The 14,325-nt window shown below is 34.5% G+C and overlaps 2 protein-coding genes across 2 annotated transcripts; both read left to right on the top strand.

The window, feature by feature from the left end:
- The first annotated feature begins 1,777 nt into the window (after nucleotides 1-1,777).
- LOC140818192 (calmodulin-binding protein 25-like) lies at nucleotides 1,778-2,753 on the top strand. Its single transcript, XM_073178076.1, has 2 exons — nucleotides 1,778-2,593; nucleotides 2,630-2,753. The coding sequence occupies exon 1, from the start codon at nucleotides 1,968-1,970 to the stop codon at nucleotides 2,586-2,588; it is 621 nt and encodes a 206-aa protein (XP_073034177.1). The 5' UTR covers nucleotides 1,778-1,967; the 3' UTR covers nucleotides 2,589-2,593; nucleotides 2,630-2,753.
- Nucleotides 2,754-8,603: 5,850 nt separating this feature from the next.
- On the top strand, nucleotides 8,604-13,197 carry LOC140818422 (uncharacterized). The gene is given in 4 exon segments (XM_073178366.1): nucleotides 8,604-8,708; nucleotides 9,255-9,859; nucleotides 9,861-12,642; nucleotides 12,644-13,197. Coding segments are annotated over 3 exon segments (3,774 nt in total). The 5' UTR covers nucleotides 8,604-8,708; nucleotides 9,255-9,278; the 3' UTR covers nucleotides 13,055-13,197.
- Nucleotides 13,198-14,325: the final 1,128 nt, after the last annotated feature.

The following is a 14,325-nucleotide window of genomic DNA, read 5'->3' as shown; positions in this document are numbered from 1 at the left end:
AACAAATAAGACGAAAAAATTATGACAAATTTAGACAAGCTAATGAAGGAACACGGTAGTGTAATATATGAGAGGTATTCAAGAAGTAAAACAATGGAATGACAAAGAAATCAAGAACATATTTATAACTGTCTTAGTATTTTCTCTAAGGTCAATATTACATCTTAAAAAATCATGACCAATATTTTTATAATCGAAGCGGCGGTCGAATCGAAAATCGTTATATTATATAAATAATAATATAATATAGTCATAAAATATTTTAAATTTTAAATATCTTAAATGTGTGTATATAAATAATAAAAATGATATATTTATCTAAGGTTTTAAATGTAAACAATATACAAATAATCAAATATAGTTTATATATATTTTTAAAAAAATTAAAAATAAAATAAATCTATTACTAAAGTAATATTTTATAACAAAAAATAAACTTTAAATATATAAAATATATTTTTTAAAAGAGAAATAAAAACGATTTTTAGAATTTTTGTAAATGTGAAAATCGTTCTGATCGGTTAACCGGTCAAACGATTTTTTTGCACTGTATGGATCGAACTTGTGATCATTTTTGATCGAACTGACCGTTTTGATTTTGAAAACACTGGTCCTTACTATATGAGATGCACTTTTTTTCAGTTCTCCCATATATATAGTTTGATTTCTAATTTAATAGTAATTTTTTTTTACAAATATATCATTGTTAGATTTTGAAAAAATGTGTGACTAAAATTAAATAGAGATAAAATAAATATGTGTTGTAAGATTTTCATTTACAATGATATTCTTAATTATTTTTACAATGATATTATTAATTTGTGTGAAAAAACAAGCAAATATATAAATTCGTGATCGATAGAGTATATGATTATAGATAAATATAATAAGATAGATTTAATTAAATGTGAATTGTCTTCAAATATTCAAACTCAAACTTACATTTTTTTATTAGTCACTATTAGACATTTTTTTTACACTTCCTTATCTACATAAAAACATATTTGCACTCTTTTAGCTTACATATATTTTCTCATACGAAAATCGGCATAAAACATTGAATATATAATTCTGTTATATGATATTTAGATTACACGTCTTTTTTTTAATGAAAATTGGTACAAAACATTTAAAATGTGGTACTCATTTATTAAAATTTGGGTATCAACTGTTTCAAATCTGACATTAATATATGATATTTGAGTACACAAACAAGTATATCAAATGTTAAAATTAATAAAAAAATTCTAATTTTACACTCTTAACATTATCTTTTATAGCATATCTAAAACAGTAATTATTCAAATATCATATATTAATATTATAATTTTAATGGTTTGTATCGATTTTTATCCATAAAAATATACGTCGACCCAAAGAAAATAGAATTTTTTATATAAATAAAAGATTACATAAAAAAAATTCTTGACTAAGACTAAACACAATCGTATGTTTGAATTTTAAAGATTAAAAAGAGATTATCCTTATTTAAACTGAAAATTACTATATGTACAAATTGAATTACATATTATATTACAAAATAAATTCTAAATTTCAAAATTATCGTTACAATTTATTTTGAAAAACTTTTCAAAAAATATTTAAAAATAGTTTTGTATTTTTAAATATATTTTATAAGCTCATGTGTAAATCAATTAATATATTTAGGTGACATAACCGGTTAAATTTCCGTACGTTCAACGGTCCCACGTGTCCAGATCTACGCGGTTTCTTCGTTCCCACCACCGTCCTATTTAATCCCTCGTAGAGCCTCCCATACTCTCAAGTCTTCACTTCGTCTCTTCGCCTGCCTTTGTACTCACTCTGAAGCAAATTTTCTTCAATTATCTGTCTTAATTCTGAGTCCTGATCACTATTTTCAAGGATTAAAGATATGGGTATTTGATATTTATCGATTTGGTTCTGTTTTTTTTTCCTGAATTTTTTCTTCAGAGGATTTTGTCAGTATGGAGCAGCTATGGCAGATGCACCCGACATTCGGCGACTATTTGATTCAAGACAGCTTTACAATGGAAACAGAGACTCTAACCAAAGCTCTGCAAAAGCCATTTTCGGGTAATCACCCTTCGTATGCGGAAGATTTGCTGTCATCTGAAATGGTCGAGTCCTTCTTCGCGGCGCCTGTTCCAACTCCGACGGCCTCCGGCGGATCGGAGAACGATACTACTTTTTCCAGGACGCGCCGGAGCGTAGCACCGAGTGGGAGGGTGACGAAGCGGAAGTCACGAGCGACGAAGCGTGCAACGGTGACGATTATCGTGGCAGATCCCTCCAATTTCAGGCAGATGGTGCAGCAGATGACTGGAGGGAGCTTCGTGCGGGTGGATGGAAATTTCCCTGTATCTCCGGTGCTGAAACTGGAGCCGTGTAGGCCTATGAACCGATTGCAGCCGTGTGGCAGCTTGCCCACGACTGACCCCTCTGTTTTTCCGATGCAAGCCCCCTCGGCTCAACTTCCGCCCCCGCCCCCGCCCGCTCCGGTGGCTGATGGTGGCGCACCCGCTGCTGGGCTGCAGTTCGACTCTTTCGGTGGATTCCCGACTCTCGAGTCGTGGAAAGTCATGTAGCTTTGGTTGGTTATTACATTTTTTTCTAAACGCAATGAGAGGTGATTAGTTCGATCCACTATTGCCTATTGCTCACGGGTTGATACGTCAAGGTGTAATTAGTCGTCTGTATGTTGTATTAGGTTTGAGGTAATTAATTTTTGATATCATAATCTATATATATATATATATATATATTAATAAAATATTAAAATTTTGATGTAAATTAATATAAATTAGTAGATAGAATTTTTATTTTTTAAACGTATACTTGCGAGTTCTATTTTTGGGTCTTTTTTTAATATATATTTAGTATTTAATTTATATATCAAATGACAGTTTAGTCTTTTACTTATTTTTTATAATTATATTTTGATGTTCATTTAAATATAAATAAAATGAATTAAAATATAAAGATGAAATATAAGTTATCAACGAATGGCCTTTAATTTCAAAACACAAAATTTCATACGATATCATCGCATTAGTTAATTTTATGAGACAAATCATCGATCGATCCGACATATGAAACATTATTATTATTCTATTATAGGCATAGACTGAATTTGTAAGTTTCATAAATAAAAATTAATGAGATCGTCTCATAGAAAACCTACTCTTATACGAGAAAACAAATTATTCTCTTTCGAGTAGGTTTCTTGTGGGATGGTCTTTATAGATCTTTATTTGTGATAGAGATCAATCATATTCATGTCTACAATAAAAAATAATAATTTTTTTATATATTACCTAAATATAATATTTATCTCAAAAAATTAACCTATAAATTTATCTCGAGAATTTTTGTATTGTTGAAAACTTGAGAATATTGTACCATGTTAATTGACAGCAGTAGGTTGACTTGGTTCTCGATATATATTTTAAATAATTTTCTCCCCATAATGTGATGCTCTTTATGTTTGAATGGTCGTCTTTGAATAATTATATTAATATAATATATTTTTATTGACCTTATATTATTTTATTCATGGGTTTTCTAGAACAAATAATTAATTCGCTTTATATTGTCTGGGTACGTATGTGATCATGGTCTTATAACATGTAACGTGTAATTCAAATATTTTAAATTGTACGACAACTTAAGTACATGTTTCGATTGCTCTAAGTAGCATGAAGAATTATTGCACCTATTAATCTCTACTCAATAATCGTATTTCTTGCAATCAATGAGAATCAAACTCGTGAACTTAGCTCTGATATCAATTGTAAGATCAAATGCTTGTTGTTTTACCAAAAATTATAGTTGTGGTATACGTGCAACTTAAATATTTTAAAATCGTGCAATAACTCAAATATCACGTTTCGACTATCTACTCAACAATAACAATGATCACACCCAACATATGTATTAAGCAATATAAAATGAATTATAATCGTATAAAATGTTAGAGTGAGATTAAAAATTATATGACAAAATCATTTTTTAAATTAATAATTATGACTGCCCGATGACATCACTAGGTTGTCGTTGCCCCGACGGGCACGAATGAATTGCTGTACTTAATTGTACGTTCCGTCCTTTTCAATTTGACTTGACATGCCATTTGATAATTTTTTATTTTTAATTCAAATTGCAAATCTTTTTTAAATCTATTTTATGATTTAAATAATTTTGCTTTAAGCAGGATTTGAATTTTAAATCCATTCAATATTTTATGACATCCGAAATTCAACCTCCAAATTCTTTTATAAAATCAATCCATCAAATTTTATTGTAACATATTCACGTTACAATCTTATTTTCATGTACTTCTGTGACTACAAACCATATGAAAAAAGTAATAAAGAATCGGAGCTCATGATCTCTAACAGATATCGTCGAGCATATGTTCTTTTGATTAAGCGACGATCGTCTAAAAGTAAATTAAATTGAGCCTATATAGTTCAAAACGAAATTAATAGAAATTCTCGATTGAGGTCTCATATTTATAATTTATAGAAGAATTCGAAGGCAAATCTTCAAATAAATAAGAAATTAATCTGGGCATAAATCAACGTGTCACATTTATTTCATGGAAAATTTTACTGATGGGAGCTAGCAAGCTCGAAATCAATGAAAGATAAAATAAGACGAGCATCCTCCAGTACGAAATAATTGACTTTTTAAACTTAATTAATGATTAATATTATTTAAAATTTAATTCCTGTCTTCCATTATATATACAAACTTTCACAATGTCCTGTATAGGTCAAGGAGAAGTGATGAGTAATAAATCAGATTTTTTTTATTACGGGGACCACGGATTTGAGATCTCGCAGGGAAAACCCGAAACAAGAACGGAGATTCCTAATACTAATATTAATATTATCACTAATAATAATAGATATCCTCGCGGTTTCGGGTTTGGGGAATCGAGGATGAGGGTGGAGATGTGAATGAAATTCAGAGACGGGAATGGGAAAGGCAAACTCGCCTTAGCTCTGTCCCGCTCCATCCTATTGCTATCCTTACTCATGACCACTATCTTTCGTTATTCATCGAATAAATTCTCGTGTAATATCAATTAGATACATATATAAGATAAATTATGTATGATAAATTCAATTTTTTTTATGAATATTTTTCTTATTAATATTTTATAGTATAGACATTAGTTTGGGGGGGAAGTTATTGAAAAATCTCCAATCAAAAAATTTCTTTGGCTTCACTCTCTACCCAAAAAATTGTGGTACTATGTCATACAAAATGTGGTACATTTCATATGGAAATGTGATACACTTCATGTGGAAATGTGGTACTAAAAAAGGACCTAGGGACTGAACACAAAAAAAAATGACGACTAAGGACTGAACTCAAATTTCCCGTAGTTTGGGAGACTGTTGGTCTAATAAAAACAATGTCAGGTACGTCCTCGTCATTTATATCAATCCCATTCAAGTCTTAACATTATTTTACGTCACGCCGACGTCATGCTTACTTCAATATATTTACACTCAACTCGTGTTTCTCATTGTAGGATGACTAAACCAATACTAATATAAAAAATCCTCAAGATATAAAATACATGAGAAGAGATAATACAGGCTTCTGCAAACATATAACTCAAAATAAAATCGAAAGTGTTTTGATCGTATGTACAAATAAAATCGTTTCGAGTACTATAGTTTCTTGTCAATTTCTTTCTACGCGATGCTTATAAATACATTAATATAAAAGACATATAGTTGTAATCCGAATCAAAAGTGACAATGCAACACTATTAAGGAATATCTAACTACTCCAACAATCCAATTCTTAAAGCAAATGATAATTTGTTGTAATTAAAAAGAGAGAGGACTTGGTCTAAATTGAGGGTTTCTTGATATATACTAGTTACTCTGCACACGCGTTGCGTGTGTGTACAATCTTTTTTATCATTATCGATAGACTAAAGTGAAAATTGACAAATTATGGAGGGACTAAATTGATATTGAATGATTGAAATAAAAATAAAAGTGTGTTGAAATAAAAAGAAAAACAAAAAAACAAAAATATAATATTACTATAACTGTAAGGGTAAAATTGGAAAAAAAAAGATGGTGTCCTCTTTGGCAGTTTTTATAAGGTGCTCAGCCTTAATAAATAATATATATATATATATATATATATATATATATATATATATATATATATATATAAAATCAATTTTTAGAAATTATAAAATAAAATAAAACAAAGCCACACAAAATGGGTATTTTCATACGAAATTTAAGCCAGTTGACCACCACACTATATACCATTGCAAATTGACAGCCCGCAAAGAATTTTCAATTAAGAAAAGTAGTTGCATTGCATGAGGACGTTCTCACGAATCTTTATCTGTGATATGGGTCAACTCTACCGATATTCACAATAAAAAATAATACTCTTAGCATAAAAAGTAATATTTTTTCATGGGTGACCCAAATAAGAGAAATGTATCACAAAATTCGAACCGTAAGACCGTCTCACAAAAATTTTTACCAAAATCTTTGTAATATTTATGTGTAACTATATGTGTATCACCGATAAACATTTACTATACATGTTGATTGTGGAAAGTTAAAATAAAACATATTGATTAAGAATGTTAGAGAAATTGGGCAAGATTTTTTTTATTGTTTCAAGTAAAACGGGTGATTACCTACCCTTTTGGGTTTTTATGTTATTTGGTTAGGTTGGGTTTGACTATATACATGTCGATTCATAATCACATGATACTCAATTATTTGAGAATGAATGAAAACTTAAAAAAATGGATTGACAAAAACTTTACTTTAATTTATAAGTAAATTAAGCAAAAACGAAACTTCGTATTTTTCGTGCCTCAATTGATAATCGAAGTGTTTCGTTGATAAAATAAAATAAAATAAACCGTGACTAGAATATAATCAATCAATTAATTATTTTTACGTATTTATCTTAAATCAGAATGATGTTGAAATATTAATAAATTTATAGAGATATACTAAGAAAAGTGAGTTATCCTTTGACATTTCATGAACTTGAGTACGGATGTATACTATCCAAACGAAGTCAAATAGTAGCACGCTGATGCTCGGCTCGTTTAAGCTTGAGTTCGATTCGAGTTTTTATCATTAGCCTCGAGCTCGACTTGTCTTGAAATTACTAAGCTCGCGAAAAGTTTGAGCTCGACTCGTTAAAAGCTCGTTTATCATGGTAATCAAGCCAAGCTCGAGTTTGGTTTATTAATAGCTCGCTTGTCATATTTAACAAGCCTGACTTGAACTCGACTCGTTTTTTAACTAATAATGCATATAATTGAGCTCGAGCTTGATGTTGATTCGAGCTTGTTAAAAATTAAATATATCTATGTTCAATTTTTTCTATTGAGATTAGTACTAATATTTTTTATTTTTCAACTCAACAAATGAGTTAAACTCGAGATTACGAGCCACCTAAACAAGTTGGACTCGAGCTCGCGAGACTATTAACAAACATGTTCGTGAGTTCACGAGCTAAATATCATTAAGCTGGAGCTTGACTTGATTAAATTGTCGAGCTCGAACTCGGCTTGATATGTTTAACCAACGAACTCAAACTAACTTTTTTCGAATCGAGCTCCGAATAACTCACGAACTATTTGGTTCGTTTACATCCTTAAACTCGAGTTAAATAGTGTTTATATATACCTAAAAAATGATAATTATGATTAGATTCTCTTACTAAACAATATATTCATATAGCGAATAGGTCAGGTGTATTGCTATTCACAAGATGGTACACAACTTCACGATAAATATAAAATAGAACCACCCGTTTTCATTAATTTCACACTATTAAATTCTTTTTCTCTCCTTCAGTTTCCTACTATTTAGTTAGAATATTGGATTTTTAATAAATAACTCTTAAATTTGTCGAGTGCAATAATTATCTCTAATATTATAGTGATCGAACTGTAGCACTATAGCTGTTGTATAATTTAAAATATATGAGTTTCACCGTTACTACCAAATATTGAATTTTGATAAAGACAGTAAACGCTCGATCTTATAAATTTTGAGAGCTTGCAAATACTTAAACCGAAAGAACTCTAAACCTTATTATTATGAGTAAGTCTTTTGTGAGACGGCTTCACGAATCTTTATCTGTAAGACGAGTCAATCCTACCGATATTCACAATAAAAAGTAATAATCTTAACATAAAAAATAGTACTTTTTCATGGATGACCTAAACATAAAAAATAATATTTTTTGATGGATGACCCAAATAAGAAATCTGTCTCACAAAATACGACCTGTAAGACCGTCTCACACAAGTTTTTGTCTATTATTCGTTAGATTTCAAATTTTTGTAGTGTGATTACTTCAAAACCATGATTTTATATAATGTGAAACGAATTATTGTTTGTAAATTTCAGTACGGATAATATCAATTAGACGATTAATTATAACTACACTAAGCTATGAGGACCAGATTTGTCGTACTTGATGGGCTAGAATTTGGGCCTTGACTCGTATTATTAAGGTATTTTTTGGGCCGGCAGTGTAAAATTAGCTATATTTACAGATGGAGCTACTATGGGCCCATACAGTCCATACAGAATCCAAAGCCAAAACCGCCTCAGGTCGGCAGGGTTCCCCATCGCGTGTATCGGGTTTTAGCTCCAGCTTTCTCAAGAACAGATCCCCAAAACCAGGTCAGTTTGGTTTCTCGCATTCATCAGAACCCTAATTACACATGTTTGTTGATTCAATTGTTTATGTTGTGCTCAATTTTGATTTCTTATGCGTTACTTCGTTTGCGCATCATTGAATTTTCGAATTGTTCTTTGAAGTTTTCGTGGAATTTGCATTTCTCTTTCACGCGGACTCTTCTGCGACCTCAAGTAGAGGAGGGAAGAAACAGTGGTGGGGAAATAGGATTTTGAAGTAGGTTAGACTATGTTGTAAATTTAGCGTGCTTGCATCCCTCGATTCCTGGTGCCAGTTGATCTACTGGACCGGTGCATATGTATTTTGTCTGTTTTCTTGTTTTTGTAGTAAACGTATGCCGGCGATATGTGTCTTCTGTACGATTGATGAAAGAGCAATTATTATTTTTGGATGAAGAAAAGAAACGAGTTGGTGTAGTTTTTATTTTTTTTGTGCTAGTTTAAATTTTAAATTTAATTTCTGGTTGCTTATCATAATTTTTGCTTATTGTTTTTATGATTTTGAACTTAAGGCTGGGTTTTTTTTCTTAGTGTCAGGAAATTTTTGGTTACGAAATGGACGTGGACACAGAGATTCAGAGGGTCAAAGAAGAAAGGCAAAAGATGGAGAAGGACCTGGCTGCACTAACCTCCCTTACTTTTGACACCGATCTTTATAATGCAAACAAGTATGAGGGCTACGAGCGATCCATTGCTGTCAATGATGAGGATGATAATCTTGATGGAACGGAAAATGAAATTGCTAGGAAAATGGCATCTTTTACTGCTCCGAAACAGTTTCTTAAGGAACATTTGAGAACTGGGGAGGAGGATGACGTGTCTGGGTTTAAGCAACCAAGTAAGATTATCGACAGGGAGGATGATTATAGGAGGAGGAGGTTGAACAGGATCATATCCCCTGCAAGGAATGATCCATTTTTGGACAAAACGCCAGGTCCAGAAGTCAGGACTTATGCTGATGTAATGAGAGAAGAAGCATTGAAGCGGAAGGAAGAGGAGGTGAAGAGGGAGATAGCAAAGAAGAAGAAGGAAGAAGAGGAATTAAAAACAAAGGAGAAAGATGTAGAGAAGCCAAAAAAGAGGAATAGATGGGATGTGTCTCAGGATGAGAGTGCTGTTGACAAGAAGGCCAAGATAGGGATCTGACTGGGATTTGCCTGACTCCACGCCTGGAATTGGAAGGTGGGATGCGACCCCGACACCTGGGAGAATTGGTGATGCAACACCATCAGTTTCAAGGAGAAATAGGTGGGATGAGACACCAACACCAGGACGCCTAAATGATTCGGATGCAACTCCTTCTGGAGGGGTTACGCCTGGGGCAACTCCTGCAGGAATGGCTTGGGACGCTACACCAAAGCTGGGAGGGATGGCTACCCCAACGCCAAAAAAACAGAGGTCAAGATGGGATGAGACTCCAGCCACAATGGGCAGTGCCACACCAGGTGCTACCCCTGCCGCAGCTTATACTCCCGGTGTCACTCCTTTTGGTGCTGTCGATATGGCTACCCCTACTCCGAATGCCATTATGCGTAGCGCAATGACTCCTGAACAGTATAACTTGTTGAGATGGGAGAAAGATATTGAGGACAGGAATAGGCCATTAACCGATGAGGAACTTGATGGAATGTTTCCGCAGGAAGGATATAAGATTTTGGACCCACCTGCTACCTATGTACCTATTAGAACACCTGCCCGGAAACTTCTTGCTACACCTACTCCAATGGCAACACCTCTGTATAATATCCCAGAAGAAAACCGAGGCCAACAGTTTGATGTGCCAAAAGAGATGCCGGGTGGTTTGCCATTGATGAAACCTGAGGATTACCAGTATTTTGGTTCACTGCTAAATGAAGACAATGAAGAGGAGTTATCGCCAGAAGAGCAGAAAGAGAGAAAGATCATGAAACTCTTACTGAAAGTGAAAAACGGTACTCCTCCACAGAGGAAAACTGCATTGAGACAACTCACAGACAAAGCAAGGGAATTTGGTGCTGGGCCACTGTTTAACCGTATTTTGCCACTGCTCATGCAACCCACATTGGAGGACCAGGAGAGACATTTGTTGGTTAAAGTTATTGATAGGGTGCTCTATAAATTAGATGAGTTGGTTCGTCCATATGTGCACAAAATATTGGTGGTTATCGAGCCTCTTTTAATCGATGAGGATTATTATGCTCGGGTAGAAGGTAGAGAAATCATCTCAAATCTTAGCAAGGCAGCTGGGTTGGCCACAATGATTGCTGCAATGCGTCCAGATATTGACAACATTGATGAGTATGTTAGGAACACCACTGCAAGAGCTTTTAGTGTTGTTGCCTCTGCTCTTGGGATCCCTGCATTGCTGCCATTCTTGAAAGCTGTGTGTCAGAGCAAGAAATCTTGGCAAGCTCGTCACACAGGTATTAAAATAGTACAACAGATTGCCATTCTAATTGGCTGTGCTGTTCTTCCACATCTGAGATCACTGGTTGAGATAATTGAACATGGTCTTAATGATGAAAATCAGAAAGTCAGAACGATCACTGCTCTATCCTTGGCTGCGCTTGCTGAGGCTGCAGCCCCTTATGGTATTGAAAGCTTTGACTCAGTTTTGAAGCCTCTGTGGAAGGGTATAAGGTCCCACCGTGGGAAGGTGTTGGCTGCCTTTTTGAAAGCCATTGGTTTTATCATACCGCTCATGGATGCGATATATGCCAGCTACTACACCAAGGAAGTCATGGTTATTCTTATCCGCGAGTTCCAGTCACCTGATGAAGAAATGAAGAAAATAGTGCTGAAAGTGGTAAAACAGTGTGTGAGTACTGAGGGTGTAGAGCCAGATTATATCAGAAATGATATTCTTCCGGAGTTTTTCCGTAATTTCTGGGTCAGAAGGATGGCTTTGGACAGGAGAAATTACAAACAGCTTGTTGAAACCACTGTTGAGATTGCGAACAAAGTTGGTGTTGCTGATATTGTGGGAAGAACCGTGGAGGACCTGAAAGATGAAAGTGAGCCATATAGAAGGATGGTTATGGAGACAATTGAGAAAGTGGTGACAAACTTGGGAGCATCTGATATTGATGCTCGCTTAGAAGAGCTATTGATTGATGGGATTCTCTATGCGTTTCAAGAACAGACTAGTGATGATGCTAATGTGATGCTAAATGGTTTTGGTGCTGTTGTGAACACCCTTGGTCACAAAGTGAAGCCATACCTTCCCCAGATTTGTGGTACCATTAAATGGAGGCTTAACAATAAGAGTGCTAAAGTGAGACAGCAGGCAGCAGATCTTATATCCCGGATTGCAGTGGTTATGAAGCAGTGTGGAGAAGAACAATTAATGGGCCATCTTGGTGTCGTATTGTATGAGTATTTGGGAGAGGAGTATCCTGAAGTTCTGGGTTCGATATTGGGCGCTCTCAAGGCTATCGTCAATGTTATTGGGATGACCAAGATGACACCGCCAATCAAGGATTTGCTCCCTCGGCTAACTCCTATCTTGAAGAACCGCCATGAGAAAGTCCAAGAAAATTGTATTGATCTTGTTGGAAGAATTGCTGACCGAGGGGCTGAATTTGTTCCTGCAAGGGAGTGGATGAGGATTTGTTTTGAGCTTCTGGAGATGCTGAAAGCTCACAAGAAGGGTATCCGTAGAGCAACTGTGAATACTTTTGGTTATATTGCAAAAGCCATTGGGCCACAAGATGTTCTTGCAACATTGCTAAACAACCTCAAGGTGCAGGAACGTCAAAACCGGGTGTGCACAACTGTGGCCATAGCAATCGTTGCTGAAACATGCTCACCATTCACGGTTTTACCTGCATTGATGAATGAGTACCGTGTGCCGGAGCTCAATGTTCAGAATGGTGTTCTTAAGTCTCTTTCCTTCCTATTTGAGTACATAGGTGAGATGGGCAAGGATTACATTTATGCATGTGACTCCATTACTCGAGGATGCCCTCATGGACCGAGATTTGGTTCATCGTCAAACTGCCGCATCAGCAGTCAAACACATGGCCCTGGGAGTCGCTGGTCTGGGATGTGAAGACGCTTTAATCCACCTGATGAACTATGTCTGGCCCAACATTTTCGAGACATCCCCACACGTTATTAACGCTGTCATGGAAGCTATTGAAGGAATGAGGGCGGCACTTGGGGCAGCTATTGTGCTGAACTATTGTCTGCAGGGACTCTTTCATCCGGCAAGAAAGGTTAGAGAAGTTTACTGGAAAATTTACAATTCGCTTTACATTGGTGCTCAGGATGCTCTTGTTGCCTCGTATCCCGTACTAGAGGACGAAGAAAATAATGTGTTCAGCAGACCTGAACTGCATATATTTGTGTGATTTGGTGTATTATTTGTTATTTTGGTAATAGAACTCTAGGCGATGTGTGTTGCATAATTTAGAGATGCTAGTTGCTCTCTAGTGGAATTTGTCATCTTGGTGTTCCAATTTGTGTTCAATAAATGGATTTTTGAAATTTGCCATTGCTATGATTCTCTTCGGAGTAACCGAGTATCATAAACGGTGATGTTACGCGTAGCGTAAGGCTATCGATTTAACCCGGCTAACCCAGAAGATATCCGCTGCAAAGCAACCAACTTATTGACCTCGAATGGGCTACTGCCCCTTCCAGGATCAGGTGTGGGTTGCTGGAATTTTCGATGAATTCGATCACTGATCAGTGGCATAGTGGAACATGCTGAAGTTTCATTAATTATTTGTTTAACGGGGATTAAATATCATAATATTTCTAACTCCGTTTTTTAATATGCCTGTATGTATTCATTCATTAATACCCTTGAAACTTTTCAAAGAATTATTGCTTAAAAATGGACGGATGCTTCATTTTTCATTGTCATGGATAAAATATATTCATAATTGTGTAAAGAAAAAGAAGTATTATATTATTTCTAAAACAATTTTTTTTTTTTGCAGACATTTATGTGAGACGATTTGGAATCAATCTAATTAATGAAAAATATTAATCTTTTTTTTTCAAAATTATATATACATAGAAACAGATCTACATAGAAGTTGAAGTCATTAAAAAAATTGGTAACCAAGATAGTTTCTCAAAGTTCTTAGGTCATCGTATAAAACGCTATGACCAACTATTTTTGCTGAAATTTCAGGCCAAGAGAAAACCAGTAAACCATGAGGTAAAAATGTCGTATCTATCATACGCGTTTGTGTACAATAATTATCTTGCTAGTTGAGCGATTGAATCATAGTGGATGAACTGTTTTATGGTTTAAAATATTGAAAAAGGGGGAAAGTGACATAAGACCCACTGCCACTGCCATTTTTCAAATACAAATTGGTCTTCTTAATATTAATTGCTTTGTCTGCCATCTTCAAACTTGGGACCATCTTTGAAGGATTTGAATGCATGATATAAGTATTATACTAGTTGAACAATATTGTGACTTTGAACCTCCTGCAAACATTGCCATCTTTGAATAACCGGCTTCATCAATCATCTTCACTGCCGTCCGATGTGATGATTTGATGTCATAGGATTGCAATTTTATTGTCTTTTAACATCATTCACATGTTCGCTTGCTTTGCATCTATGTACTCTATATCAATTTGTTCGTATTCATATCGATAGA

Source organism: Primulina eburnea, chromosome 17 (genome assembly GCF_022965805.1).
Source record: "Primulina eburnea isolate SZY01 chromosome 17, ASM2296580v1, whole genome shotgun sequence".
Lineage (NCBI taxonomy): Eukaryota > Viridiplantae > Streptophyta > Magnoliopsida > Lamiales > Gesneriaceae > Primulina > Primulina eburnea.
This window is presented reverse-complemented; position numbering and strand designations above follow the sequence as displayed.

Coding starts and splice junctions, on each gene's coding strand:
- LOC140818192 (XM_073178076.1), top strand. CDS start 1,968: ATGGAGCAGCTATGGCAGATGCACCCGACATTCGGCGACTATTTGATT.